At 46.2% G+C, this 27,860-nt stretch overlaps 1 protein-coding gene across 1 annotated transcript in view; it reads right to left on the reverse strand.

Moving 5' to 3' along the window:
• Positions 1-26,670, reverse strand: part of PTCHD1 (patched domain containing 1) — a 39,177-nt gene extending 12,507 nt beyond the window's left edge. Inside the window, exons 1-2 of the mRNA XM_064407459.1 lie at positions 25,760-26,670; positions 13,047-13,707 (exon numbers count right to left, since the gene is read on the reverse strand). Of these exons, the coding sequence (XP_064263529.1) occupies positions 13,047-13,707; positions 25,760-26,188 (1,090 nt within the window). The 5' untranslated portion in view covers positions 26,189-26,670. The remainder of the gene's footprint in view (positions 1-13,046; positions 13,708-25,759) is intronic.
• Between the last annotated feature and the right edge of the window lie 1,190 nt (positions 26,671-27,860).

Here is a 27,860-nt window from a genome sequence, read left to right on the forward strand (position 1 = left end):
TTCCCACAATTAACACCAATAAAGCATTAAACTGGCTTCCAGAGGAAGCAGACTTCCTTAGTGGCAAAGCTGGGCTATGGGGTGTTTCTCCCTTCTTAGGCATTACTTCCCCTCTCCTGAAGTTTTCTGAGTTTTCTGCTCCCACTGATGGCTACTGATTCACCTGTTTTAGTCTACACTGGACTAAAGGAATGGTGGGGATCAGAAAGTAGCTACTTTTGAAACAAATTTTTTTCCTGATGCTGATGGCACAAAAGACTGTCTGAAATGGGTAATGACTCATGGTAGGATACATGGGAGCCTTGTAAACTGGGTGGCTGAAAATTTGAAGTGGAAGCATGCTCTGATGGAATTTCTGAGGTTAAGTGTGGATTTTGATTTATGGTTTCTGCTTGCACTGTAATGGCTGCATCCTTGTAACACTATCAGTTCAGTGTTGTCCCACTCAGGCTGATTTAAGCCTGAAATCACCCCACTGCTGCAAGAGGAATTTAGTGTCCTGTGAAAAAGGGTGTGAATGTACAGAGGGCAAACTACTTTGCACCAGCTTTCTTTGTGGCTATCTGTGAAGCACAGCTTGATTTACATTCAAAGTGGAGTGAAATATCATCCGCAGAGACAAACACCAGATGAATTAACATGAAATAACTAGGATGCTGTAAATTCATATCCCAGCTTGCTGCCAATGCAGGCAAGGTCTCAGGAACCTCTCTTGTGCAAAAATAGTACACAGGAGATCAGAATCATATCACAGGAATTGCCCTTTCCACAGTGGTACCTGCAATAACATATGATATAATGAAGGTGCAATGAATTTTCCTAGCTGACAGTATTAAAAATAACAATGTACACTGCTCAACTCTAGAACTGCTTTCTACAGTAATGTCAACAAAGAGGCTGAGATAATTTCCCCCTGCTGACTTATTTTTTTCCAGCTAGATCAGTGATCTCATCAGCTCCCATCTTCTGACAAGCCAAGTGAAACCACTAATCCAGACTCCCTTTGTCACAGGAGTTGCAATCAACCAGTTGTTGACTAAAGACTTGGCCTGCTTCATGTGGCCTCTCCCAGCAGGCACGATTTCAGCCCAGAACATATAACAGGCTCAAACTGCTACTGAAGGTGACAGGCAGAGCAAGAATATTTGCATCCAGCTGAAGCAAACATCTGGCTCCATAGCCTGTTCTCACTAAAATAATACAATACTACAGATAAACAAGATCCTTCAGCATGCAGACAGAATCAGCACCAAGCCTAATTTATACAACACTTTTCACTGAGTGGATAACAATTTACTGGCAAGGGTGGAACTGACCAGCTATACCACTATTAGCATGCTGTTATAACAAACCCTAAGCAATGTCCAACTTTGTGGTCCATAAATGGTGCAATACTCCAGTTTTGCTGCATGAATGCCAGTCGTGAAGGAGGGTGTGTATTGCTGAACATCCCACAGTGCAGACTTGTCTGTCCCAAACATTTGTGCTGAGCTGAGAAATGCACTGTGAATCCTGCTTGCTTTTCCTACACTTGCCTGTTTGTGGGAGCCCAGTTCACCGTGTAGAGTAAAATCCTGGAGGATACTAACATCCTGTAAGGTACTCATCTAAACAACTGTGTTTCCAGGCAGCAGTGTTTGTCTCAGGGAAATTGTGACTAGGGGATTGCAGACTGTGGACAGCTGAGTAGCTTTAAATGCATCCTTTTTGGCAAAGTGATTGAAGTCCCAGCCACACAAGCTCAGCCTGACCTCGTTTCATACCTTCAAGCACAGGTTCAAAGGCCAAGTAAGCCTGAATGCTGTGTGCAGGCATGGTACAGGGATTCAGGACCCGTGAAGAGCAACATGGGATGGGATGTAGTGGTATAAGCATAGGCTGTACTTATTGCAGTGCTTTATTCACCTCCTGTCACACAGACTCTACCTGTCAGTACTGTAACTGCATTACAGGTATGACAACACACCTCAGAAGCATGGTAACAGTGCTGTTGGGCAGATTCAGTGTTTGCAATTGTTGTTTTAAAGACTACTACATTTTACACACACTATCACCTAAGATGCACTGTGACTGGTACTAACATCTGACTTGGGATCTTCCCAAGAGAGAAACATACTGAAATTAGGTAGGTGAGCCTGTTAGGTATCTAGGCATGAAACCATTTGATCAATCTCTGGTTTTGCTTTGCATTTGATTATTAGCCATTCACCCTCAAGTGTCAGGCTGATCTCTCCAATTGTGTTTACAACAGCACTGGACATCCCAGCCAGAAAGCTCCATGCATGCCCAAGTATTCCTCAGCTTACTCCTAGCATCAAAACCACAGCATCTTGGTGCATGCACACCAGATAAAAATCTGCCTCAGTCTCTGGAGAGAGAGCTGTGTTTTGTGCTGTATCTACTTGGCAACAAAGTAAGAGAAACCAAAATGTTTAATAATATGCTCTCAGAATCTGCTGTGTTTCACAGCTGTGGGTGGCTGTGCCCACAGAAATGCACTGTGAAGAGAAAGTGTCCCCGTGCAGCACACGCTGGCTTGGTTGGAGCGTGCAGAGATGTCTTCAGCTGGTGCTCAGTGCTTCACACTGGGAGACCACAATGACATTTTCAGTCGTAGATCCTGCTGAAAGACTCTCCGGGCCATTAAGCCTGCACTGAAATTGCTTAATGCACAGTCAGGAAAATGGAGTGTGTCTGGAAATCCAGCACAAGGTTGAGGCCTCATTTAGGTCTTGTGCAGCACTCCCAATCACAAAAGGGGAGTAGGTTCCTCCTAAGACTCGTATGAATCTGCTGCACAACAGTAATTTAGATCCCAGCCTTCTGGCAATGGATGTCTGCCATAATATCCTACATTTTTAAACTGAGCTTTTGGAAACGGAGCGCCCAGTCAGCTCTCTGCTGTCCTGTGAAACAGTCTGTTTTGGTCAGGTGTAGCCCTTTCTGACCTGTACTAAAAAGTACACATTTGCACAGAGCAGGCACGGACAGAATGAAATCACCCCCTTGGTGTCACCCTGAACTGTGGGGACACAGTCAGCAATGCTTGGGGTATACTATAAACTCCCCAGTACTATTCTTTATCATGGCAAACAAACTAAAATGAGCCAATATTTAAGAAAATGGTACAAGTCACAAGCTAATTTTAAAACTATGATCACATATTACATATGTATATAAGTCATGATGACATATAACTATTGAAATGAAAGTCATTCTACATATAAATCTCTATCTTTGAAGAAATACATGCACGTACACAAGACACACATAAACATTCTGTAATTTTTCTATCTATTTAAGGGGAAAAGAAACAAAGAGAATGAGAAGTATTTTAATTAAGTAGAATTGAACAGTGCCTTGATATTCATAGTGCTAGACTTCACCACAATCCCTAATCAGCAATGGTGGGAACATGGTTCACTACTTTTTGTTTTTGGAATTTAATTTTTGAAATTTAATTTTTGAGCCATTTACTAAAAAAAAATCTTACTATCTAATAATGCATTTTCAAATTATTTTTTAAAGTATACCAAATTCTGTTTAAATTAACAGCGTCCTACTATAATGATTATACATGCAATTCAGCACTTACATGGTAAATTCTGAACAGACCCTATGATTTCACTTAAGTAAAATTATTGATTTAGGTTTTGGGAGAATGAGGGATGATTTTCTTGTATTTTTTACTTTTGAAACAATGTAATGTTGGAGATTTTTTTGTTACAGCAATAGCAAGAATGTCATATGAACACATTTTAAAAAAGAGATACATTTGAGAGAAACCTTGAGTGGCTCTTGTATTTTGATAAGCAAACTAAGAGTTCAAAATCTACTTTTATATATAAGGAGAACATTTTTTCCACTTAAAAATCAGTAAAGGGTTGTTTTGGCATTTAAATAGCAGGCTGTCAGCTGTGTTTAAAAGTGTCACTTGCTTTCCTCTGTTTTCACAAAAGGCCTGGCAAAAGTTAAAAGTCATATTTCTTTCAGTGCAACAGAAGGAGATGTGTGTTAGCAAAATTTGGTTTTATCTGCTGGAACATTTGTGTCTGCATGGCTTGCTCATCTACTGACCCCCCAGACCTGCTGCAGGTCTGAACGGAAAGCATTTGAGCCAAACCTGTGCTGTACGTGCAAGTCTGTGCTTCTGGAGCAAACCCCAGGGGAGCACCTGACTCTGTCTGGCCTCCAAAGGGTCTCCCTGCTCCAAAGTCCTCCCAGGAACGCCTCTTCATCCTCTTTAGCTCAGAAACACCAGGAAATCTCCCAGGAAGCAGAGTGCCCTGGGTAGGCTGTGTTTTGAAGAGAGGCATAAAGCCACAAGGAGGATGACAAGAGGAGGGCAGGGGTCTGCTGGTCACTGCTGCTGGCATGGAGCACAGACCCCAGCGTGTCTGGGGAGCCAGGAGCACCCTGTGCACCAGGGGAGCTGTACAGGATGGGAGGGTGCCATGCCAGGACAGCAAAGGAATGACAGGAATAGCTGAATTTCCCCCAGTGCACGTAGCCCAAGCCTCCCCAGCTGAGGAGTGGTCACGTGTGGAGTTAGCCTGTTAAGAAACCCGGGCTCATCTCACTTATGGCATGCTATGACTCACATCAGCAGACAAAATTGAAAACTGATTGTCATCACTAAGTGATTTTTGGATGGATTTTATGCATGCTGTGGAAAAGAAGCACTTAAAAGCGAGAGCCTCCAGCAATCACCCGTGCTAGGTTAATGTTTACCATGCTACAGAACAGCCAAGTGACACACAGAAACCTCCTGAAGATGGAGTAAGGCATAGTGGGTGCATTTGGGGCAAACATGTTTTAAATCTGCTTTAAATTTCTAAGGCTACAAGATAAAATATCATTTGCTTCTAGGAGTGCTGTCCCAATGGAACATGGGCCAGTGGAATATGGATTTGTTTACCACTCTTCAAGTTTCTCCTTTTCTGGCGAGAAAGCTACAACTGCAACATCTCAGGCATTTAAATTCTCCTGTTTTAGTGATGTTTGTCACTACTCTTACTCATAATATATAGATCAACCATATGTGAAACACAATGTTCAGAAAGTTGCAAAAATTGAGTTAAAGCACATCCAACCTACTATTTTTACTGATTAAAAAAAAAAAGTAAATTACAAGTTTGGAATTCAGCTTGGGCTTTTCACAAAGCATCCAGACTCCAATTTATTTAATCCACCTCTGGATTCTCTGCCAGAGGTTTCATGACCTGAAAATAACTGGTCCCCTCTCTGCACACTTCTAGACTATTGCCTATTTGGGGGATATCATTTATATGAAGCTCACAACATGCACCATCTCTCTCACAGCCAGACCTAAAATTAAGTCACATCAGTTCCTGCTGATGTTTCCCATGTCTTCAGTGACCACCCAGGCCCAGCAGATAAAGTGTACCGCAAACATACATATATATATATATAGACACACACACACACATTCTACATGTAGATATAGAGATAGAAACAAGTTTTTCTTGAGGGATTTCACTACTTGAAGAAAATCAGGATGTCAGTGCCAAACTCCTGGTACCGTTTGGGACACCTCTGACAAAGCCCTCCACTGAGCCCTTGCATGCACCCAGTTCCTCACAGTTAAAAGAATGCAGACAGCAAAAGTGTAACAGCTTTCTGTTACTCTTTGCATTTGCATAAATGAATGTTCATTGAACACGCTGCATCACCTGTAACATACTTTTCACAAGTGCATATTGGAGCACCAAAAATGAAGAGGAAATGGCTGTACAGCATTTGATTTCAATATTAAGATGTTCTCTGGACTGACTTCCTATGGATACAGGTAGTCTCTTCCAAAAAACATTGTAAATTATCTGAGTCATCAGCACTCTTCTGAAGCCAAGAAGCACGTACGTGTGCAGGGATTTCAGTGGGCTCTGTGGTGGTGAAGGGGGAGCTTGGACACCATGTTGTGTGTGATGTGTGTGATGTGTGCCAGCTGCAAGCTCTACCTGCTGCTTTTGAACTGCTCAGGCAAGGGCTGGTCTCTAAAACAGTCTGCCACCACTTGTTTTTCAAGTCTATTTCTTTTCCATACAATAGTGGCTTCTGTGTTTGGGTTCCTTACAGGGCTTGAAACATCATCCTTCAGGAGGAGAGCTGGAGTGAGGAAGACCAGCAGGTGAAGGAGCTGAATAATAAGCTCCATTTTTGGGTGGAAACTGCTGACTACTGAGAGATGAGAGGACTAATTGGTACACTAAATGAGGAGGGGTGGTCTGGGAACCTACTTCTGTTCTTAATCCCTCTTCCACATGAGGAACAGAAATGCCAGGTGATTCTTGAAGGACTGCAGAAGATGCATGGCTGCTTAGAGATATCATAAAAGACTGAGGGACTGAGAAGAGAAAAGGGAGAAGAAAAAAGCATGATGAGGAAAGTGACATGCCTGGGATTCCGTCTGTTCAGGGTAGATAAAACCAGATAATTTTATTCATTTCTTAGAAGAGGGATGAAAGGAACAAACCACAAAATGCTTTAGGACTGTAAACTGAGCTGTGCAGGGTTGAACTGGGAAAGATGAGCAGATGGAGTGACAAAAAACCAAGTGTACTTCCAGGGCACTCTTGGAGTGCTTTGGCAGCATGAAAAAAGGAGAGGATGAATGGTGGAAACCACAAGCAGCTGAGATACAACTGCAGAGCATAGTGGGGACCTATCTGAGTGCCAAGGAAGTTGTGAAGAATATAGGGAAAATGGTGGGAGCAATGGGCCCAGCTGTGGGTGAGGAGAAGGGAGGATGACAGAGCAGAAATTTAAAGAAAACCCAACCAAAATGGCACAGGGGACATACTGACAGGAATGTGAAAAAGAGCAGAAAAGATGAAGGAAGCTTAAGGAGACCAAAAGATGCTGAGAGTTGTGCAAGCATTAGGAAGGAGATGCCACGGCCTGGAGCAGGAAGATGGGTGACACCTGCTAGAGGAGGCTGCCAGATATTGCAAAAGAGATGGATGAGATGGGAGAAAGGGATGTGGTGGCAGCCAGCTGAGCCAGATGAAGGAGAACATGCTTCTTCTCAGCATAAAAAGCCAGTAGAGGGACAGTTGGACAGACAGAGTGAGAAAGCTTAGCTGGGGAATAAAAAACCAGACTCAGTAATCTTCACACTTTTATTAACTGACAGCTAGAAATTTGGTGGGAAAATACTATACAAAATCAAATATTTGGGGGTGTGTGTTACTTCTGTGTGTGAACTGAAGGGCACTGGGGAGATCTGTGGAGGGGCTGCTTCACTGTCTTTGAAAATCTCTATATGTAACCAATGTTGACTCTTCAGCTTTATTGAACATAGCAAACGCTTGATAGGGAGGATAATGGATGCTTTTTTGGGTATATAAATTTGGCATACGTTGCAACTCCCTACCAGCAAGTTCTTCCAGAGGACTAAGCAGCAGCCAGGCCAGGTGCCTTACTGGCAGCGAGGCACACACCAGTGAGCCCCACGTACTGCTGTGTGCTGGCCTGAACACCCTCGGGGTTTTGTGCTGCTTGCCAGCTGCCCTGCTTGGTTTAGTTGCCTGCTGCCTTCATGATCTCTAAACTTCAGCAGTCCTCTCTCACTTGCCCTCCTGTGCTTTTCACTCCTATCATCAAAAACATTGACCTCCCCTCTTCTTCTGTTGCCTTTTTCCTTCCAACCTTCTTTCCAAACTGTCCCTGACCTCAGATCCCATCTATGGTGCTCCAACTTTTCGCATTTGTAAAGGCCCTGTTTAGGTATCTCAGCTCACTTTTCCACTAGCACATCCCTCCCCCAGGCAAGCCACATGGAAGGTGTGTGTCCAACAAATTTGTCTAAGAAGTGACTGGAACTTCTCTGCATCTGTAAGGTGCCACTATGAGTCCTGGTTCCTCCAGGTACCCTTCAAAGTGCTCCACAGCTCACCTGCTCCTGTGCTTTCTCCGCAGCCCTGTAAGGGCATCCTTCTCCCCCTGACTTTCCTCCACTTGAGGCTGAGCCTCAGGAGAACCCTGCCTGGGTTCTGCCTGACATTTCCAGCTGCTCCTTCCCACTCATCCCTCCCTGGATCTCTCTGTTGACTGCTTTTCCTTTCTCTCATCCCAGAAGGGGCATGCTGCAGGGTGGCATGCGATGGGCGTTGTAAGAAGGGATTTTCATTTGCCTCTTTTTTTGCTGAGTTTCACACATGGCTGGCTATCATTTCCTTTTACAGTGTGCTACAAGCTCAAGCCACTCTCATAACTTCTACCTGCTTTTCCCCTGCCAGCACTGGAGGCTAAATATAAGCTCTGGGAGCTGGCCCCGCGTCCCTGCCCATATCTGGCAGCGCCCGGCGTTCCAGCGCGGTTCCACACAGCCGATGCTTTTCACGAACTTGGCAGCTGGAGACAGCCACTTCTCCCCGAGTAAGCTGCATTCATTTCTGAAGGAACAGCAAACACATTGCTAGTTTGCAGTGCAAAGGTCTATGTTGCAATTTTCTTTTGAGTGCCTAGGTTCCACTCTGCCTCTGGGAAGGAGAAAAAGTCACGCCAAAAACTTGTTCAGACAGCGTGCTGGTTGTTGTCCAATGATTTGTTTGGTAACACTGTGATATTTTGAGGAAAACATTATTTTTAAAGGTTTGGCAGTTTTTAAACAGCATTTAATATGTAAGGGAAACTTATGATGGATATATTAGCATCTGTGCCAGACCAAACATCTGTAGTTTTTAATGAAGAAGGCAATAGGAAATCAGATTTTTAATTCTGTTTTTCAGCTGACACTATAAATCAGCTATTTTAAACCCAACCTAGTTGTAGAATTAATTTTTTTTTTGTTCCTATGGTCAAAAATGAACATCCCTAATTCAGCAAAGTATTCACAAGATCTAGACATGCCAGCAAACTTGTCCCTAAATTAATTGTTTGCACACTGTGGATGTGGATGGCAGTTTGAAAAAAACACAGGGACATAAGCTAATTCATACTATGTCCTGATGAATGGTGGGAGCCTCCTAATTTTCCCAGGTTTTAGGCTTGACTTTCAAGTCAGAAGTACCTGTCTTAATCTATAACTGGAGAGGAGCAGTTCCCAGTTTGACTTGACAAGATATCCCAGAGAAAAGAGTGGCTGCAGCCAGCCTGGACTCTGCTGCCTCAGTGGGGTTCAGGCCAGCCCCAGCCCCAGCCACAGCTCACAGCTGGACCTCCAGGCACCAAAGGGAATCTTCAATCTTTTAGTATCTGCTGGGGAACTGGCAACATTCCTCCTGGCTTCAGTTTTTGCCATTGAGTTAGAAATCAAGGACAGCAAAAAAGAAAACCTGCCTCACCATAAAAATCATCACAGTAGTGACATACTCAGACTATGTAGAGTCATCTTTTGTAAGATGGGTTACAGTAATCTGGCTTAATTAAAAGTAAAATAAATTAAAATAAACTACCATGATTAAAACCAAAGTATGAAGTGTTTAAACTGGCATGTCATATTTAACAGGTGGAGTAGGAGTAAAAGATATTCCTGCCTACAGTTACACAGCCTGAGCTTAAGACTGTAATTTGGTAAGTCATGGTAATTTAGTAACTTTTAAAATTCCCTGTTGATGCAAAAGCTGAGGATTCAACATCCACAGAGGCTGGTACCCTTCACTGTAGCTTGTTTGTTTTTGGAAATGGCTGATGAATAAGGGATGTCAAAGAAAACAGGATGAATGGAAGAAGTATTACAAAGCACTTTGATCAGACTATTTTCCAGACATAGTGCCTATATTTTTACAATGGGCTTGTGACTGGACAACCTATTCAGAAAGTAATTCTTGAAAATATGAAAAGACTGATAATTGCAAGACATTGCTGTCCAGCTAATACATCTTGGAGACAGTGATGGTCTCCAGACAAACTTATTGAGGAGAAATGGTGTGAGACAAACAAGCTATAATTCAGCAAGGACAGGGGCAAACTTCTACATGTAGTTTGGAATAAATGACTGTGAAAACAGGGTAGAAAATGACATGGAGGATCTGTGAATTACCATGTACCACCAACCAAATGCCAGCCATTTCATACTGCTGAGGAAAAAATGAATGACATATGGCGATGTATGAACAGCAGTGCCATATGCAAGATGTGAAAAATCATCCTCCTACTCTACGTGCTGCTGAAAGCCTCAGTCTGAATCCTGTGCCTGGATTTAGGCACCACACATGGAAGATGTGGAATGGTCAAAAGTAAGAAGATTGCTGGAAGTCTGATAAACACAGTCTGAGGAAAGCTGGGAAGAAAAGAAAGAAGACCAGTCTTCTGTGAGAGTGAGAGTGGTACCAAATATGCAAAGAAAAAGAAAATAATTTATTTTCCAGATGCAATGGATAAATAAGGAGGACAGCTAAGTTGCAAAAGGGGAACTCAGGTTAGACATGATGCAAATGCTGCAGTGGTTGTGCGGTGAAACACAGGAGGAAGTGGTCCAAGGAGGAGACAAAGTGCATGATGAAAACTATTTGTTATGAAAGATGTAATCTTATCCTGTGTCAAATGATGTCTGGAGAGTGTCCCCCCGCCTCCGCAACGCTGATGAAAAGTTAAAAATCCTCAGCTGCTACAAACCAGGGAAACTTCATTAATGATGTATACCAGGAAAGGGGCTGTGCCTGAAATGTGTCCGGTGTAATCATTTTTTCTATCCCATTTCTGCTTTTAGCCATGAGATTATGAGTAATAGATACAGGGCTACATCGTTAGCCAGAAATCCTTTAGCTTTCTAAAGGTCAGTTAATCTATGATCTAATCTGATGGTCACTGAAATTAAGTGGTAGCAGTTCAGTGGGCTGTAATGGAGGGTTCTTGCTGTCTGTAGCCTTCAGTTGCCTTGACTTAAAACATCCTTTATGAGTAAAACAACATCTAGGTATGAAATATATTTCAAAACACATGAATCTTTACTTTGTACTTCAGGAAGAAAAAAAAGGGCCAACCTGCCTTTCTAGCTATCTGCCAGTTTAAAACAGTAAAACGGTTCTGCCAGTTTAAAACAGTAAAACAGTTCTCATTTAAAACTCCAAAATGCTGTCAGTGCCTTCTGTTCACCTGTTGATATTCCCATCCCTTGGGAGGTTTTATGCAGCTGGGGAAGCGGGCAAGATTTACAGGAACTTGGCTGCTCTATCTTCACTTGCTCACAGTGGGAGCTCAGCTGCCCTTTTAAGAGTGGAATACTTCAACCACGAAAGAGCAAAAAAAAAAATCAGGAAAGAGAAAAAAAAATGAAAGAAAAGCAGAGTTGACTATACAGCTTGGCACTTAAAGGAGCACTAAAATAGACATGTGAAACTTTTCATAGTTATCTGTAAATCTTTGAGGATTTCAAGTCTCAGCATTGTCACTACTAGTAAATTAAAGATCTGAAAGGTTGTCCCAGCGAGCAGATATTTGATTCCTGAACAAAGCTAATATTTCATAGTTTTGAATCACCTTTCCCATGTACTTTCACTTCATAAGTCTGGACTTTAGACTGCTTTTCTGCTACTCCTGTAACACGTCTGAAAATCCCCTCCTATCTAAAGTTACACTTAATATACACTACTTAGTTTGAAGAATTGAATTTTATAATACATGAACAGGCATAAAAACCCACCAAAGAAACCAGAGACTCAGGTCAGAAAGATACCCTTCTTTTGACCCTTGACTTTTTTGTGTTGCATTTCCTCTAGATTACAATGTAGTTTAATTTTCATGGATGTCATCTGAAAATGACAGCCGATGTAATGTAGCTGGATTCTGTTTGTCACAGAATATATTCTGTATGTTAACTGGTAGTGTGATGCATTGAACCATAGTCTTTAATTAAAGTGCAACAATACCACAGTGCAGCAGCACTACAGTACCAGCACAGCCCAGGAACCTGGTGCTGGATATAAAAATAGCTGTGCTCAAAACGTGTCATATCACTACATGATGTGACTAAGTCAGTGGAGACACTCTTACACTTGAAACCTGAAGTATTACTGAACACTGATTTTCAGCTGGGGAAGCTGTGATCAAATCAATGCATGTATTATTCTCCACAAATGAATGATGGCGTGAACAAGGACATATTAAACACCTACAGTGCACAAAGCTTTTCACACTGGTTATGAACCAAAAACAAACAAAGAGGCTGTGAACTCTCCAGAGCTCTTGTTTTGTCTCCCGTGAAGTCCTCCTGCCTCTTTGGGTATAATATGCAGAATTCCCACAAATGCCCTGGTGCCAGCAGGAGAGGGCTCTGACTTTGGTTTGGGAGCAAGACGACCAGACTTCTGTCCTCCCTGTTCCTACCCTCGACGAAAACAAAACAAAACTGAAACCACTCCACACTCCACAGTGAGTGAAGGTGGTACAAAACCCAGGGAGATAAAGATGTCTCTGCTGGCACAGGAGCCAGGGAGCAGCCAGTGCTGCTTCCCTGCACAACCCTCTGCCATGGGATGTGCTGGTGCTGAGCTTGCTGGTCCATCCCTGACCAGGGGTACCAAAGTTCTCTCCCCCAGGGCTGTGAAACTCTCCCTGTGCTTCCTCAGCCAACATAGGGACTTCTGGAGAAGTGCAACCCAGAACAACCACCACTCTTATCCCACAGGATAAGCCAGGACAGCATCGCTCTGGTCTCCGGAGGAGCCAGCACTCCCTAAATGCCCAACATGGGCAGCCCTTTGATTTGCCAGCACAGCTGATGCTGTCAGTGTTGTATAGGGACCACTGCAAAGGTCTCCCTCCAAAGCCAGAATCAAACATCCACAGAGAAGCAGCAGCTGGGCTCCCTCTCTGCAAAACGCACAGCATTTGCACATCTTTGTTCCTTGCTGCTGCACAGGCCCCACATCCCACAGCATTGTGCTATGCCATACTGGAGCCCCACGCATGATTTTAACATCCAGGCACCGTAAAAACAGTTTAGGAAAAGAGGCAGTGTGCATTTGGCATGGGGCAGTGCTGCAGGAATGAGAAAACAGGAACCATGCAGTGATGCTTGTCTGCTTGCTGGGAAATGCGTCAGGAAGGCACAAACACACAAAAGAGAGAGAGGAGATAGTTACCTAACATGACGAAGGGGATTCCCAGGAAGGTGGAATTGTATTTCCCACCAGTGAGATTGATGATCCCAGCAGCAGTCAGGGTGGCAAGGGTCACTGTCAGCAATCCCAGCAGGCCAAGCCAGGGTTTGCTGCGGACACAATCCTGCATGGAGCAGCAGAGAATGGCCAAGGTGACCACAAGGACCAAGCTTGTGATCAGGTAGCGTTCTGACACCCTGCTCGTCTTCTGGAAATCCTCCTTCAGCGAAGAGGAAGTGAAAGGATACATTTTGACTTTCCTGTTGGATTTCTGGAAAAGTTCAACAGTGTCACAAAAAATGGACTCCCACTTCTCTGCCACCATGTCATTCAAGGAGTTGATTGCCTGCAAGTAGTAGGTGAGCTGAATGGCTTCTGCAGACTTCACCCGGTCCTTGCTGTGCACAGTAACCCCACCGAGCTGATGCCCATTGTACACTTCCCTGCCATCCTTTAAGTGAGTAATCGGATAAGTGATTGCAAAATTAGTTCGATTAGAAGAACGAGCAGCCTTTAATTCCTCCAGTACATGCACTATGTCGTCCACTATGCATGTCTTGTCATTGTTCAGGATACATATATGGGCAAAGGTGTAATTGAAACCAGGTCTTTGAACTTGGATCCTGGTCACTGCAGAGTGCAACTACAAGGGAAAGAGAAATCACACACGTTATTCATCAGTTCATCTCGCACAGCAGCAGCCAGAACGACAGCAGCTCCTCACCGCCGTCCCTTTTCTATTTCACCTAAGCAACACCAACAAAAGTTCTGGTGACTGCAGTATTAACAGCACACTCATTGCAAAAAAAAAGAAAAAAATAGGAAACATGCATTAAATCAGCAGTATTATTCCCCTGTGTCCTTTGCTGGTAACTCTGGCATAATGTGACGTGTGTATGTGCCATGTGCAGCTGCTGTTTGGCCTCTCTAAATAAGTAAACTCAACAGGTCCAGCTAAAGCCCAGCCGTGTCCAGGGACACTGTTGTGCTCAGGATTGCCCAATTACCCTCTCAAGAGATCAGCTTGAAGTGCAGAAGGCAGAAGAGCACCGTGACCAGGTGTGCCAGCTGTGCAGGATGCGCTGGCAGCCTGGCAGTGCAGGGACCAGCACAGGCCACAGCTGCATGTCCTACGAATAGAGACCATTGGCACAGCAGGGAAAAGAGGTCTGGCAATAAGCAATTTGTCCTCTTTTCTCCTCCCTTTTTCCCCCATCAAATCCTCAGCAGTCTGAGAGCTGGAAGCAATGGCACAGACAGACACTGGTTTTCTCTTGCTCTCTCTGAGAGGTTCTGTTAATTAGTGAGGGTCCCCTAACTTTAGGGTTTGTAGGTTATTTTTGGGTCTAGCAGCTCTTATTGGACCTTCCCTTTTGTTTCTCATCCTTCTGAAATTTGCCATGCCTGAGCTCTGATCCCAAAACGATTCAGTTATTTTTGAGCATCAGAAAGGCAGAAAAAAATACCATCTCTTCTTGAAAAATATAGAAAACTCTTGCAACGTTTTCTGAATCTATTTTAGTCAACATAGAAGAAACCAGAAATTCAAAATATGGCAAAAGAATGGCCCAAATAGGCTACGGTTACAATGTTTTCAAAAATAAAATATTGAATTTGTTTTTGTGTATCACTCTGTCTGAAGATAAACCCTTTAAAAAATAGAAGATAGTGTACAGGAGAGCAGTAGAGCTTATACACTCTTCTGGGGGCAATGGAAAAATGTCTAATAATCCTGGCTAACCTCCTGTATCTGTTGCAACTAAACAGTTATAGAGACTTTTGTGTGGTATTTGAGACTTATTTGCAGCACCCCACCCAGCCACCCTTCCCCCTCCTAATTTATATGGTACCTAATTTATATGGTACTATCAATCTGATTGTTTTGTGATTACATTGCACACTCTGTGATGGGTATAAATTTAGTTATGTTGTCTCCATTCCTCAGGACAATGTGACATCATATAGACAAAGGTTACAACATTCCTATATTCTCATCTTGTTTCTCTAGCAGCTTGGGGGTGTGGTTTTCCACCTTTGAGTAGTTTTAATTTTTTCAGAAACAACAGTTCAATACTTATGTTAGGAAGATAAGTTTGAGAAATGAACTGAACTAACAAATCTTGTCACAGTACTGTGAGAACATGATACCTGGCCATGGTGAGAAGCAAAATTTTCCATTGTGGTGGGAGAAAAAAATGTAACTGTCTGTGCAACAGATTAGGGTCTTTTGCACAACTTTCTTATAAAACAAAATGAAATAAAATATTTGCAGGAACATGGCAAAGAAATTAACCTCTACGGGGAATACTTCCTATGTTTTTCAGATTGGACTTGCAAAGTTCTGCTGTTTTGGGGTACAAATTCTATTGTACGTGACCACAGTTTGGGGAAAATGCCCTGATTTACCAGATCAAAGACAGATATCTGATTTTAATTTTTTTGCAATGGGAGCTACTGAATGGTTTTCATTGACAACAGCTATAAAATCAGACGTCACATAAAGAAGCCCAGCTGAGGGAAACCAGGAGGAATAGAAGGAATTTCCTGCCTTTATTAGATTCACAATACAACTGCTTCAGAGAGGATCTATGGAGTGACACAATGCAGAAGAAACTAAACTGACATGCAACTTTTATCAAACAGTGTGTGTTGCTATTTACCCACTCTGCCTCACTGCAGCATTTGCTTCCTTCCACATCTGAAGCACCTTGTTTTAATATTTAGGTTATAAAATAACCTCATCTATTACAGCTACTACTTCATCTTTAGTGAAGGGCTAGAAGCTAAATGTCATACCTACAATACTCCTTTCCTCTTGGAAATGATAATTTCAGGCTGAGGAGCTTGTTCTGCAGCAGTGGCCTGGTGCTGGGCTGGACCAAGCGCTGCGTGGAGAGGACCTGCCCATCCCACCTCTCAGCAATGGGGCTTTGGGGAAGAGAGGGAAGCAGGCAGACAGCTCTGTGTCCTGGCACATCCTGGCAGCTGAGCAGCCCCAGAGCTGGCTGCAAGCTTGTGCAGTTTAGAGCAGCTATGAGCTTTGCCAGTGGCCACAATGTTTGGTCTCAAATTGGAGGCAAACAGCCAAAGAAGAGGAAAGCTTGCCATTCCCTCCATCCCAACAAAGTATGCTGAGAACTGCACCAGCATGCTCAAGGATTCAGCACCAGGAATTCTGACCCAGACTTTCCTTCTCAAGACAAACACAACACTTTATCTGCAGTTTTTTCAGCCCTCTGCTGCCTCAGTGCAGGGCAGGGGTGTGCTGCAGCATGGCTGCAGGCTCTCTCTCCTTTCTCCCTTTGCTTGCCTGTGGCAACCTGTGAGCCACAGGATGCTGCCTCCTCCCTGGTGAGAGCTGCAGTCCCAGGGCACTCTCCTTTCTGCTGCCATGCTGGGAATTCAGCTGTGGCCACACAGATTTTTCCACCCATCCAGAGCCCACAGTCATAACCATGAGTGACTGGCTTCCACAGAAAACAGAAGCTCCAAGAGCTTACAAGGGCACATCCTGTGAGTTCAAAGGATTGCACAGTCTGCAATTTGGCTTGCCTATGGTACACCAGGAGGTTCCCCAGGAAACTTCAGTCTGATGGTAAAGGCTGTTGTGTGATGGGGACAACATTAGCAATATGCTAATGAATAATGCATATTGCACTCCTCAGTGCAGAGGATTCTAATAGCAAGTAACCATTGAATAAACCTGGCACCTAGTCCTGGGACAAATGACTGACTACCAGATCCTCATTTATCCAGCTGTTCTTATCCTTACTCATCCTATTAGAAGAAAGGGAAATTTAAAGGAATAACAAAATCTGAATGAATGCTTCTTCTTGAAGGGAGACATGCATTGCTTGCTCATCACTCCCAGCTTTTTTAGCTAGCTAACAGTGCAAGGAACCAAAAAGCAGCTCACTGCTGAGATGCCAGAGCACTGCAGCATGAGAACTGCACAGCACCACCTAAGCTCCCTCACCACAGTGGCACATGGTCCCTGAAAGTGTTCAGACATGAAATAATAACATCCGCTTCTTCCTTCTGCCATTATTTAAACAGTGATCATTTCTTGGGCTGCCCCTCTCCCTTCCGAAAATGGTATTTATGTGTCCTGCACCACCTTAGAGATTTCTAGAACAGTGTTTTCCTTAAGTCTTTAGTAATTTCCATTTGGTAACATCTTGGTCTTGGTCTTTGCTTACTTTAAGTCCCATGCTCACTTGGTTATTTATTTTAGACAGAGAGGAATGATGGCTTCAACACGGAGACAAATCCCTTTCAGCAAATATCTCCAGGTGAGGGCTGTACTGGTCTCACACCTCCCCACCAAACCATGTTTAAACCTGTGGCACAGCTGACAGATGAGAAGTGGTGAAATTGCACTTCCCTGCCAGCTGGTTCTGTCCATGGGACCAGGAGGGGATGCCAGGAAGCAAAAATCCTTCCACTTATCCTGGGCTATGGCATTTGCACCAGGGCCTCAGAGAGCCATGGCTGGGAGTTCTTCAAACTGTTTTATTTTTGCTGGTTCTCCTATCTCTGCCACCAGCACAGGAAGACAGGTGCTGGGAACCAGAGCCCCTCAGTTTGGGTGCCCTGGGATGGCCAAGCCCCACGCTGGGCTCTATGAGCCAGCTCTCCACTGTACACAACTTCAGCAGTGCCATCAAAGCTGAGCCTGAAGGCAAAAGGGTTGTACTTGGAGATGTATGGTCAGGACAGAAAGGAAAGCTTGTTTTTATTCTTAAGTCCCTGCAAAAGATGCAGGAAGCTACAAGAAGGAGTGAGAAAAAAGTGCTTTGTCGAAAAATCCTTTAATTCGAAAGTGAGAAGGTATTGCCAGAATTTTGTTAATTTAATCAGGTAACAAAGAAGTCTGCAGCCTCCCTGTGAGGGAAACAGATCCCTTCCCAGCAGGGATGGGTTAGAATCTGCTGATTCATCTGCAAAATGGTCCAATCCCAGAAATCCTTTAAGCTCACATTACATAATTTCCTACCCCAATCAAATCTATGGGCAAAGGGGATGAGGACCCAACCACCAGTGTCCCACTTGGATCTCACCTTGCTGGTGGCACAGCTTTGCTCCCAGGGAAACTCCACAGTGACAGCCACAGCAAAATGCAATGGGACCATTCAGTCTTTAACAAGGTCCCATGCCCAGCTCATGAAAACACATCCTGACTCTCTTGGAAGCTGGGTCAGTCACAGACACCATTTTTAATCATAAGGATGTGTAAACTACCTCCTGCTTATCATATATACCTCAAAAATATGTTTGGTTTTGCTGCTGAGCAGTGATATGTGGTATTTATAGAGGACATAACTCACTCTAAGGACTCGACTATACTTTGTACTTGACATACAGTCAATGAATGGCCAATGAGACAAAACTAGCTAGATATATGGATGTCCTCCTGCACTGCCAATGATCTGGCAGGCAGATGTGTTTTACTCTCAGGAGCATCATCTTTGCAAAGCCGTATTACTTTGTTGTTGCTGCTATTATTTGACTTATTTAGTCTTGCAGTCTCCATCTGATGGTTCAAATCCGATATTAGCTTTGCTCTTCAGTGTTACCACTCTTAGAATATTTATGCTGTCATTTTCACCAAGTCTGTTTTTTCTGAGTCCTGGAGCCTGAAGTATTGCATTTTTTTTTTAAATCACAGCTTTCATTAAAAAAAAATCAAAAAAGAAAAAAAATCCTAAACTCATGGTTATGGAAGAAAGACTGAGAAGTCTCTGAACTCATTACCTATTACTATTTAAAATTTTATCACTGTTTTGGGTTCATGACTGAAAAACTAGAAAGCAGGATGAAGACAATAATTTTAAATATACACATCATTTTTATGAGAAGCTGGTTTACTCTTTTAGTAATTTTTACAGGTAACTTGTGCCAAGGAAAATGAAGAGGAGAAAATGCCTTTAATGGATAGCTATAAATTTCTCCACTTTTTCAATGATCTCAGTAATCTCTGGCATTTCATACCTTTGCAGTGTACTTTTTTTTCACGTCAAGAGGTGGCCTCAGTCAAAACGTAAAAAGGTTATGAGAGGGAAAAACTTGCACAGCTTCCAGCTTAATTTACAAAAAATCCCCACTGTGGGTTCTGCAGATACGGGCAGAATTAAACTTTCAAGAGTGCATTTTCATCAGAAGGTGCAGAGAGGGAGGGCAAGGGAGCCCCTGGCCAGGGCTGTGCCCTGCTGTCAGTGCGAGACCAGGGTCCAGGGTAGGGGTTCAAGGAGGGTGGTGGGCAGTGGCCTCCTGACCATGCCAGCCTAGCAAGGGATGAAGAGTGTGCACACAGCACAGAGGAAGGCAAGAGATCCTAATAGCTGGGGGTAAACATTAGAAGTCACAGCTGGAGAGCAAGCAGCAAGGATCGCTATGAGTAGTTTGGCTCTTTTTCTCAGTCCTACAATCAGGTTTCCTGAAGAGATGCTAAGATACTAATTATGCACGGGATTTATTTTTGCAACTAATTTTTTCAGCTGTCCAAAACACAAGGATTTATCTTTTCTCCAAACATTTTTCAGAAAAATAAAATCTAAAAATTGCTCAAACTACAAGCCATCAACTGAGGGACAACTATTAGTGCTGGAAGCGGCAGATGTGCGTACATTTACATTTCCATCTGTCTTCTTGGTAGCTACAGAAAATCGCTAGATATGATTTCTCTTTTCTAATCTGAAGTGGAGAAGCTTTTCTAATCAATACCATCTTAATTCTGACACCTTGTAAATCTGCCTGAATTTGTTCCACCGAGAGAAGCCCACTCTGTTTTTTGGGCTGACTGCTGCTGGATGACAGGACACCTGGGCAGCAGAAACCTCTCCGCGCAGCCCGGTGTGCGGCAACAAGATCAATTCTTCATGATGGGAAAAAAAGAATAAAACTTCGCTCCTGTGTCTGATCTTGCATCAGTTCCACCACGGGTGGCTTTCTCCATGCACTTCAGATGTCTCCATGAACACCCTTCCATCTTTATCCTGCTTCCCAGGGGGCTCTTGCCAAGCAGAAGCCTGAGGAACAGCCCCTTCTGCGCCGCAGGGAAACCTCAATAGCTGCAGGTTCACAGCCCACGGTCTCAGTCAACAACTCGGCTCCTCCTTCTGTCTCTCAACAAGAAAGAGGGGGTTCTCTGGCTGTAACCCCCAATTTAAAGGCAGGGCCTTGTCACAGATTTTAGGAAGTACAAATGTGGTCAATGGGGAGGCCTGGCAGCTCTCCCTCAGCCTTGTGACACTGCCTGGGGGTGGCCTGAGGGTGGCACAGATGTCCCTGGCCTCTGATGCCTGCCCTGCCCACCCGTGTGCTCTCCCTGAGGGGCGATGCCCCCAGCACACACAACACATCCAGCCACCTTCTGAAAACACCTGTCCTCCATGTGTTCTGTTTGCCAGAGGGGAAGCAAAGTTTGACCTTCCAAGGCAGGAAAGGCAAGGCACACGGGATGCTGGGCATTCTGAGCACGGGCTGCTCGGCGGCAGCAGCGCGGGGTGGTGGGGAGCATCACACCATGGAGTGAAGCAGGAGGGAGAGCGGAGGGGCTCCATCCTGGCTGGTGCTACTGGAGCAGGGCCGGGGGCTGGTGGGCACCAGGGGGATGTGATCGTCCTCCCAGGCACAGGCAACTTTAGGACTTCTGCTCCAGGCGCTGACCAGTGCCTGCGGGAGAGACCAAACCCTCTTGCCTGCAGGAATGACTGTGAGGAGCTGCTGCTGCTGACACCGGGAGCTTAGGGGGGTTTCTGCACACACTTCCACACTGTCCTTGCAACGTGCTATTTACCTTCCCTCTTCCTTGGCTGTGCCTGGATCTTACCTGCGTATCTTAATTCTCATCTGTTTTCGCATAAGATACATTTTAGCCCTGCAGCATTGTGCTGCTATGACAACAGGCTTGCACTTCTGCTGCTTTCACACCCTTGTTTTTCTTGTATTAGGACTCTTCCCCTCATCTTACAGCCTTGCTCTAAAGACATGACTTCATCCTTTATTTTGTTTTCAGCAGAATGCACTGTATGTTCTATTGACTGTTTCCCAAGAAGTGTTTTTAGTGCTTAAGCTACCCCGAGAAGGTGGAGACCTACTGCATCCATTGCTAGATCCACAGCTGACTTCCTGTGTCCAGGCATTCAGGAGTAGCCAAAAGTTTCTAAAAAAAGGGTACCTTGCGTTACTCAGGATTGCAACAGACCCAGCTTTCAACCACTTCCACTGACTTTGGAAATAATGGTTTAAGCGTGCCATGTTTGTACAGCAAAGCAATTGGGAATACCACAGACAAGGGAACGTGGTTATTTCTAAACACGGTTGTTTCCTCCACGAATTTCCTCACATGTACAAAGTAAGTGAGGAAATCCGTGAGGACCGCAGACAGAGCGTGCCAACACACACGTTAACAGGAACAGCATCATTAGGGAGCAGAGAGAGGAAACAAAACCCCAACAACTATGAGGTCTGCAAGATTTTTAAGCTAAACTCTTTCGTTCTGCAGCAATCAGAAGTTAAGAAGTTCTTAAATAAATGTGTCCTTAAACAGAAATACCTGACTTTACTTTATTTGTGTGTACAAATACTTAGTCAGTTACCTAGATCAAATAATGGCCAGTTTATAAGAGAAGCAATCTATAAGCACTACAGATCTGTAGTTAGTAAAGGTTTCTTTAAGAAAAAAAACCCCTGTCATCTACAGATTTTTATAGAAGGAAACTGCAAATACAATCCCCTTCAGTAAGGCGTGTTACATTTCAATCCCTTCTCATCTTGACATCTTAAGTGGAGTTTTTGCCCAAAAAATATTAGTACTGTGTTATTGTTATAAACACAGTAATGGAAAAGGAAGAGAGAATATTTTTCTGAAAAAAAAAAAAAAGATAAATCTTTACATTAAAAAAGTCTTTGGTATGGTGCAGTTAACTCACTGTAAGAATACAGAAATAAACAGAATCGGAAGGATCGGTGTCTCAAATTCTGTCTAAGTTAGAACGTATTTTCTGAGGTTCAAAAATCTGTCTAGGTCTGTATTCCCATGAGTTTGTGTAACTTTAACCTAACAAGTCTCTCGCTGCAAGTGAAAATATCACCATGAAATGATAGGGGGCCTATTCTAACACTATTTTTAGGTGGGATTCTAGGTTTTCTTAGAGAATTTCTAAAGACTTTATATAATCATCTGAACCTCTGCATGATGGTCCACACCAAGTATCCCAATTATTTTTGCTTTTCTAAGCACTCACGGGAAATACAGGGGTAAAAGCACACTTTCTTCAATTAGGTATTTTTACCTCCTACCTCTCTCTCTCAGAAGACAAATCTTGAGGAAGAAACGTCCTGTACAACAACAGCACAGGATGCCAGTTCCCTATGCTCAGCTACAGAGCAGGTACTGCAGCAAGTAAAATTTCATTATTGTCCTCCCACGATATCTCAGTCTCAGGATGCATCTCTTCCATATCTGAGATTCTACCAAGGCTTTTTATTGGAACACCTATTCAAGACCAGAGACTGAGGATATGTTTAGATTTCTCCCTTCTGCAAATGACTATGGCAGCTGGAAATGCAACGTTGGGATGGCAGGCCTAGAATGGTGTAAGCACTTACAGGGAGCTATGAGAACGATGGATAGAGATTTACACAAAAATAAGGGAAAAAAGAATACTTGGCATCGTCTCAAAAGCAAAACTATTCCATAAGGGAGCCACACACCTCTCTGCTAAGGAGGGGGGACCCTGTGTGGAGCAGCGTGTGCGTCCTGCAGGAGCTGGGGCTGTGCTGGGGGCAGGCAGCGTGGCGCTGGCAATGTGCGCTGGCAGCGGCAGAATCCAGCAGCTCCTGCTCTGGGAGCGCTGCCTGGCCCTGGGCTGAGACAGTCCTGAGGCTGAGCCCTGCCCAGGATCCCTTCCCAGCCAGCAACAAGGCATCGTGCAGCACTGGCAGTGGTGACTTGCTCAGCCGGGTAACGCGCCCACCAGAACTGCACTAAGCTAACCAGAGTGTTTTAGAGATGTCACCATAAGAGTCATTTCATTGAATAATGAACTCACTTGGATGTTAGACTGATTAACTTTTGACAGGACCGTCTATGTTTCAGTTTCAACCGCTTGGAGTCCAAAACTTTGTATCCCTTTACTAAGGAACAGTAACAGAAGCTGACTTCTTCCTCTGCCTAAATCAGGGAAAATCCCCTTTCTTTGACACATGACTAAGGAAACTGTAGCTGCTCAAGGCTCATTCTTTTCCCTCTTTGGCAGATGAAGCGGGATATGGCAGGTAAGGAAACCAACAAGACGTGCTGCAAGAGCATCCAGCATCTGCCTGGGGCAGCCATCCTCCTGTGTCTCCCATCCTCCTGCTTGTGGGTGGAGATGCAGCAACAGCCATGTGGGAGGAGCCAGCATCCAACCTGACATTTATTCCAAAGCAAAACCTCTCCCTTGGGGAGGTCATCCTCCAGAAAAGGAAAGATAAGCAAGAGCTGCCGTGTAGGTTCTGTGCTTACATGGCAGCTTCAGAAATGTGAGTGGGATTTACTCTGTGGTTTCAGCCAGGACACTTATTCACAAGCACAGTCCTTTGAGCTGGTTTGCTCTGGACTGCAGCTGGGGCTGCCTTTGCTCTCTTCTCCCTTTCATGTAACAGAATGTGTACAGGAAAGCCTTGATGGTCACCTTTTTCCTTCTCCTTCCCTTGGTGGGCCCTGTTAGCACCAGGTGATGTAGGCCTGCACCACCACAGATGTACCAATACTGGGAGCTAGGAGCCCTCCCTCCTGTTTTGCCGTTCTGTGGCCCATGGGACGGGCTATCCACAAGACTGGACAGGCTGAGCCTGCCTCTGCCCACAGACAGAAGCATCATCAGGACAAGGAACCGAATTCATTCTACACAAAACATACTGGAATTAACTAGATAAGTAAAGAGTTGGAAATAATGCATCAGACACGTCTGACAACATCTAAACAATCAAATGGCAATGGTATTCCTTATCTCACTAAAAGAAAAAGAATAATTTTTTAGTGAATTCTGCCTATTAATAATGAGGCCATGTTAAATACTGACAGAACTTTTAAAGTTATACCTCTTTTGCTGATGTGATAAATTTTATGCAGAAGTTTGCCTGCAGAAAGATTCTGAGTACCATTTATTTGTGTGTCACTCTGCTATTGATAAAACTACAGATCTCCAGAGAAAGCAGTACAGAGAAAAAAAATCCATTATCATTATTATCCTATGACTGAGTAAATGTGCACATATTGGATGCAAATGCAATTCACAGTGCAAGGAAATGAAGGAATGAAAATGATTTCTCTGGAGTTTTCTCATTCGCCAGTAACATTGCTGTTACTGTACTTAGTGAGTCGACACTCATTAAATGTTTGCTCATTACTGTTGGGTAATATGTCAAAAAGAAAACAAAAAATACTGTGTGGCTCTGTACCACAGTTCTGTATGTGCCTACAGTGGAAGTAAAACATAAATAAATTCACTGTAACAGTTATTTCATTGTTTAGTAAAGAGAGAGGTCTCCCTGAAGTCTCTTACAATAGGTGTTTGCATCTGTTTTCTCATTTTAGAAGAGACACTCCTTGAAGCGATAAAGAAGAATTAACATTGGCTTTTATATGGGCTGACAGTTTGACATTCAGAGGGAAGAAAAACAAACCAATCCTGAAATCTTTTGGGCTTCTACAAGGCAACAGCAAAAATGTGCAGGGTTGAGCTAGCCACACCTCTGCTTATTTCCAAATCTTCCTTTCCTTTTTCTTGAGTGAACTTGACCCTCTTAACACTCAAGTTTTTGCATCTATCATCCCTGTTTTTCTTTCCAGGATTGTTCAAAACTACTGGGGCATAAACTAGAGTACCAGCTTCAAGCAACGCAGGTTTCTGACATGTTGTGATATATAGCACAGCGAGATGTCCTGTCAGATTGTGACTCGCACACTCTGTGCTGCTCAAGTGGGAAGATGCTGCCCGCTCTAACTTGAACCGGCAGCACAGGCTGCACCATGCCTGCAGTCTATAGCTGGGCTGGATTTTCTCTTCATCTATGAAACCGGTGGTGGTGGGCTGGGAGTGGAGGGGAAAAAAACACTACCCACTAAAAATAAGCTGCTGAGTTATGTCATTTGCCTTGATGAGCAGTGAGAAGAAGGTTTTGCGCTACCCCCTCCATGCAGAAGTGCAATCCACACACAGCAGCAGCCCCCCAAACCATTCTCGGCAGCCTGATAGACTGGTACCTAACTGTTATTGAAGTTTGAGTTTATGAAAGCCCGAGATGCCCTAACTCGGGAGCACAACAGAGACACCAAAAAAATTATTTAAGCAAGCCAGACTGCCCTTCTTGATCACCCAAGGCAAATAAAAGCAAACTGGGAGAAAAAAAAAATATGGGGGGGGGAAGAAAAAAACAACAAAGAAAAACAAAAAAGGGCGAGAGAGCGCGGAGCCCGCGGCGCGGGCGGGGAGCGCGGTGCCGGCTCCCCGCGGCGGGCTGGCGTCCCAACTGTTGCAGGGAGGTGACCGGGGAGCTGCGGTGGCAGCGCCCGTGCCGGGCGGGCAGAGCACGGCATGCGCGGGTGGGTCCGTGCCGGCGGGCAGGTGCGGGGAGCGGGGCGGGATGCGGAGCGCCGGGCCAGGCGGGGGAGCGATGCTCGGGGCCGGGGGACCCGCCGGGGTTACCTTGAGGATGAGATCGGTGTGGTGCTGGTCCAGCATGTTGGCCTTGCGGAAGGAGGTGATGATCACCCGGCCGTACCTCCCAGGCGTCTGCAGGTCGGAGTAGAGCCGGTGCTTGGAGCGGTTCACCGGGAAGAGGCTGTCCACCAGGTTCCTCTCGATCTTGGCCAGGCTGTGCGTGGGGGCCAGGAGGTGCTCCACGCTCTCCTCCACCTGGTAGCGGCTGAAGCTGGCGCCCAGCAGGATGGAGATGAGCACGGGTGCCGAGGCGAAGAACACCGGGTGGCTGGCGACGAAGTGGCCGAGCCGGGAGAAGGACGTCCCCAGCCCCCTGTGCAAGACCTGCCGCAACATCCTAGTGCGGAGGGCGCGCAGGAGAGCGAGCGCCGCGCCGGGGCCCCCGCAGCTCCCCCACGGCCCCCTCAAGACCATGGGGCAGCCCCGCCGGGCGCCGCCTCCCCGCCGGCCGCGGCTGCGGGGGGCCGGGGGCCGCCGCCGCGCGTGTGCGTGTGTGTGCGGGCTGTGTGCGCGCCCGCCCGCCCGCCTGCGTGCGCGGGGCGGCTCGGGCGCTCGTCCTCCCGCAACGCCGCCGTGCCCGAGAGGAGTTTCCCAGCCCCTCGGTGCCTGACTTCCCAACCCGCCGCCCCTGGCCGCGGACCGCCGGGGGGGTGTGTGTGTGGGGGGGGGCAGCCCCGCCGCCGCCCCGCCGCGGGAAGGGGAAGGGGCAAGCGCCGCTCCCCGCCCCCGCCGCGGAGTTTGCGCGGGAGCGGGGCTGCCCGCAGACTGCTGACTAATCCCCCGGCCGCGGCAGGCGAGGCGAGGCGGGGCGGGCGCGCACAGCCCTCCGCGGCGCCCCCGCCGCCGCCGCCCTCCGCCCAGGGGCGCGGGGCCACGCCGGGCGGCGCCGAGCTCGGGGCGGCGGGCGCAGCGCCGCGCTCCCGCCGGGGCCGCCGGCCGCGCTCGGGACGCCGCGGCGCGCCCCGCCCCGCCCGGCCCCGCCCGCCGCCGCCGCCGGCACCGCCGCCCCCGGGACCACGGGGCAGCGCGGGCTGCCCGCGGCCCCGACGGGCGGGCGGGGGGCCGCGGAACGGCCGCCCCCCCCGGAGGGGTAATCGGGTGTGTTTCGTGGGGGGCTTTGTTGCGGGGACCCGCCGCCAGGAACGTGCGGGCACTTCCCCCGGCGACGGGGGCCGGCCGCGTCCCGGGGTGCCCGACGGCGCGCCCCGCGGTCCCGCCGCACGGCCACCGCGGCGGCGGCGGCAGCGCGGCGCGGCACAGCCCGCCGGCCCGAGTGGGCATGTGCGAGCGCCGCACATGCCCATTAGGGAAAGCGGGTGCCGGCGGCGGGGCTGTCCCTGCCCGTCTCACCGTCCCCGGCCACCCGGCATCGCCTCCGGGGCCGCCCCGGGCTGTCCCGGCCGCGCCCCGCGCCGGGAGCCCGGCACCGCGCCGTGCCCCGGGAGCGCTGCCGCTCCCCTCAGCGCGGACCGGCATCCCCGGCGGCGTGTGGGTGAGCGCGCTGCCCACCTGTGTGTAGGTACAGAGCGGATGCGATTGGGGGGCACGGCCTCGTTTTTAAACGCAAATTGTATCTAAATAGCAGAAACGAGCACAGATGCTCTAGCTGTTGGCATATTTGGGCACGCTGATTCCTAGCGCTGTTGTCTGGCCCAGGCTGCTACTTTCCAATCCAAAGGTGTTGGTAATGGGAGTCCAGTTAGTACCCAGGCCAGTGGTTTTACAAACCGTAGAAAAGGAAGTTTCTGTTTGACAGGTGTTACATGTATTGCTGCATAAAACGGCAGTGGCTCCCTGTTTTGGCTGTTGATAGGCTGACAGACATCCTCCCTCTCACATTTCAGTAGCATCTGACCTAAGATAATGTTTTGTCATGGACGCTTCATGCACAAAACCTTGACATCATTCCTGTCTCCTCTCAGCTAGGTCACACAGCTTGAATGCTAAACTCTTTCCATGTTTCACTTGTAATGTGGTGAGCAAGTGAGTGGCTTGATTGAGCATGGCCAAGGTCAGAACCAACATCTTGTGGTTCTTCTGGGTTTCATGCCCAAGACCAGGAATCACTCCAAGAGTGATCTGCTTG

Source organism: Passer domesticus, chromosome 2 (assembly GCF_036417665.1).
Source record: "Passer domesticus isolate bPasDom1 chromosome 2, bPasDom1.hap1, whole genome shotgun sequence".
NCBI classification, from domain to species: domain Eukaryota; kingdom Metazoa; phylum Chordata; class Aves; order Passeriformes; family Passeridae; genus Passer; species Passer domesticus.